General features: G+C 56.6%; 1 protein-coding gene across 1 annotated transcript in view; it reads right to left on the bottom strand.

The window, feature by feature from the left end:
- NKX2-3 (NK2 homeobox 3) overlaps positions 1 to 2364 on the bottom strand; it is an 8143-nt gene extending 5779 nt beyond the window's left edge. The window contains exons 1-2 of the mRNA XM_011977524.1: positions 1808 to 2364; positions 5 to 308 (exon numbers count right to left, since the gene is read on the bottom strand). Coding sequence (XP_011832914.1) covers positions 5 to 308; positions 1808 to 2165 — 662 coding nt within the window. The 5' untranslated portion in view covers positions 2166 to 2364. The remainder of the gene's footprint in view (positions 1 to 4; positions 309 to 1807) is intronic.
- Positions 2365 to 3143: the final 779 nt, after the last annotated feature.

Below are 3143 nucleotides of genomic sequence, written 5' to 3'. Positions count from 1 at the left end.
CGGCGGCGGGGGCGCGTGTGCGCCCAGCTCCAGAGACTTGTCCTGCCGCTGTCTCTTGCACTTGTACCTGCGATTCTGGAACCAGATTTTCACCTGCGTGGACGTGAGCTTCAGGCTGCTGGCGAGGTGCTCGCGCTCGGGTGCCGACAGGTACCGCTGCTGCTTGAACCTGCGTTCCAGCTCGAAGACCTGGGCTTGCGAGAAGAGGACCCTGGGCTTCCGGCGGCTGCGTGGCTTCGGCCTCTCGCTCTCCTCCGCTGCCTTGCAGTCTCCGGCCGCCTCTAGAGACTTCTTCAGCTGGCAGCTTTCTGCGGAAGAAGCAAACAACAGCGTCCTTAGCTGTTACCAGCCGCACCGCGGCTCCTGTCCTGGAGCACCGTGACCCCTTTTGGCGGCTGAGCAGAGCGTGTGGTAGTAAATGGCTGGACTTTTGGGAACGTTTGTGGCTCCTGGCGCTGTGGGACCCTGCGACAGCCCCAGTACCGAAAGAACGCCCTTAGCAGGCGGAGGCGCGTTTCCTGGAGAGGGGTAGTTAGTGCGTGTTTATTTGGATCTTGAGCATCTGCGAGAGAAGAGATTACTCTGTATTAAATGTGCGGCTCGACGTGCTAATGACTATTTTCAGGATGAAGGCTTGCAGCTACATAATAACTACAGTATTTGCAAACTCGTTTGCCTTCTCCTCCACCAAGGATAACTGAAGGTGTGAGGCGTGTTGGTATGAGTGGGCCGGTGGGCATGGGTTGAGCGAAAATCTGTTCCGAGTGTAACGCTTGTGCATGGCCCAGGGACGTGTGTGTGTGGCTTATAAAAGACTACATGCAAATGTGATGACAATGTCCGTGTGTCCTCTGAAAATGAAGTTTGATTGACTAGTTATAGACAGTTTCATGCCGATTTTAGGCTCTGGGAACTATGAGAGCATAGGCCTTGGCCTCTGCCACATCAAACCGCCTCTTGGGGAAAGACTGAGATTCTGTCCTCTTAAATACGCTTCCTTGGGGACTTTATTTGATTATCCCATCTCCCTATCAATTTACTTCCCGTCCAATGTGAGCAGCCAAGATCTGGGACTCAAGTTCGGCGCGTTTTCTATTCGGCCCGCAGCCTGGGACACAAAGCAAAACGTTACGGATTTTCAAAAAAGGCCGGCGCCTTAGGGATGTGAGAGCTATGGTCGCGCGGAATAGACAGTGTTCCCATGCACTTTCCGATCATCTCCTCTCTCTCTACCGGGTGCCACGGGTTCAAGGACGCTGAGTTCCAAGCAGAGAAGGGAGGAAACCACCCAACTGGCCTCCACCAAAGTTCCTGCCCCCTGCGGATAAGAGAGACACAGGCTGCTTGGGCTGTCTTTTTGGAGAAGAAGGGGTGGCTGCCCTGGGCTAAGAGAACTCATCTCACCCTAGAGGGAAAACGAAAAAGGTCCAGGCTCCTGCCCTTTTTGGGGGAAGAACCTTTTGGTGGGGTAGAGGGGGGGAAGAGCAAAAACACTGCCAGTTATGAGGACCCAGGCGCTGAGCCCACATCGCCTCTCAGCATCAGGGCAGTAGTAACCACCTTCCCTTCCCTCATTTCCCCCTTTGGGGAGGAGTAGTTGTCAGGGTCACCTCGTCCTTGTCTCTCCGCCCCATCTCCCTCGCAGGTACCTGCGCTTTGTGGAGCTGTTCGCGACCAGGGCGGAGGCATGGCCCCAGCCAAAGGGTAAAGGGGTGGGCAGCCGCTCTGGCAAGGTTTGTGGGCTGTCTGTGTGCGCTCTGCCATTGCTCCAGGTGTGCGGGTGCGTTTTCTTTCCCCCTCTACTCACTTTGGCTCCGGTCCCTCACGACCTCGGGCTCCTCTTCATGTTCCTTGGGCCCGCTGCACGAGTCTCTCAGGACCGTGTGGACATAGCCCTGGGGACACAACCCTGAATCCCCGTGGCCGTCGGCTGCTGCTAGTGAGTTCAAATAGGACAATTTATCGCCCTCTTCTTCCTCGTCCTCCTCCCCTCCGTCAGAAAATTGCGTCCCCTCAGCTGCGGCCAGCATGCAGGGCGCAGAGTGGAAGTGGTGCTCCAAGTCCGCCTGCAAGTGCGCACCATGGAAGTGCTGCTGCTGCTGCTCCAGATTCAAAATGTCTTTGACTGAGAAAGGGGTGGAGGTGACCGGGCTTGGTAACATCATCAGGGCCACTTAATTGTCTAGTCCAAATAATAAATCCCGGCGGGGGCGGGGAGGCAGCGCGGCGGCTCCAGCTCTCCTCCTGGACTCCGCCGCTGCTGCAGAGTCGGGCTTTTGACAGACGCGGTCCTACTCCAGTCTAAATCGCCTCCATTGGCCGGGACCTGGGGGTCTGGGTTTTGTTACAGCCACTGCAGGGACTGGGGCCGGGGCTCCCAAGCCTCTGTCCGGGAGACTTGCGTCACGTCGGAGGGCGGGGCCGGCGCCCCAGCCTCCCTCCCCATAGGTTCCGGCTCCTGTGGGCCACGCCCCCTGTTCTTGCGGAGTGGGATGTTGCGGCTCTACCAGAAATAGACAAGGACTAGTATAGAGTCCTGAAGTCCGAGATGCTGCTGGCGAGGCTGCACTGATCCGGTTCCTGAACCGTTGATTCCCGCGTGGCTGCACCTTCCCGACCTAGGCCAGTTCTGGGAGGCTTGCTGTCCACGAACAACGCCAGGGAAGGATGCCCCTGGGGTGTGCTTTTTTCAGCTGCTGCGCGGGGCAGGAAAACTTCCTGGCGGGTAAATACCGGGCGCTGGATCCACGAGGAGACGGAGTGTTTTATCTGTCTATGGGTGGGCGACATGTCCGTTTTCAACTTGTTGCCGTTGCTCAAGCTTTCTCTCCACTTGGAACACGTTTCTGACCCTTAGCCTCCACAAGTGGAAAATGTTCTCCGAGGAAGAGCGCCTAGATCGTCTAGCCGGAAGTCCCCTCTTTCAGCCTCTGAACTTGCAACTTGTGTTAGCAAGACATGCGTGTCACTTATCACTTCCCACTTAATTCTATAGCTGTAGGTGCCTGCCCGGTCGCCCCAGTTAGACTGTAAGCTCCACGAGGGCAGGGTCCTGGGGTTGCTTTTGCCCTTGTATCCCTGGCAGCAGGTGCACAGAGCAGTATGTGAAAGGAAGATAGAGTTATGACTAAACTTTGGTACTC

This window comes from Mandrillus leucophaeus, unplaced genomic scaffold (assembly GCF_000951045.1).
Source record: "Mandrillus leucophaeus isolate KB7577 unplaced genomic scaffold, Mleu.le_1.0 Scaffold18, whole genome shotgun sequence".
NCBI lineage: Eukaryota > Metazoa > Chordata > Mammalia > Primates > Cercopithecidae > Mandrillus > Mandrillus leucophaeus.
The sequence above is the reverse complement of the archived record's forward strand: the minus strand, read 5'-3'. Positions and strand labels throughout refer to the sequence as shown.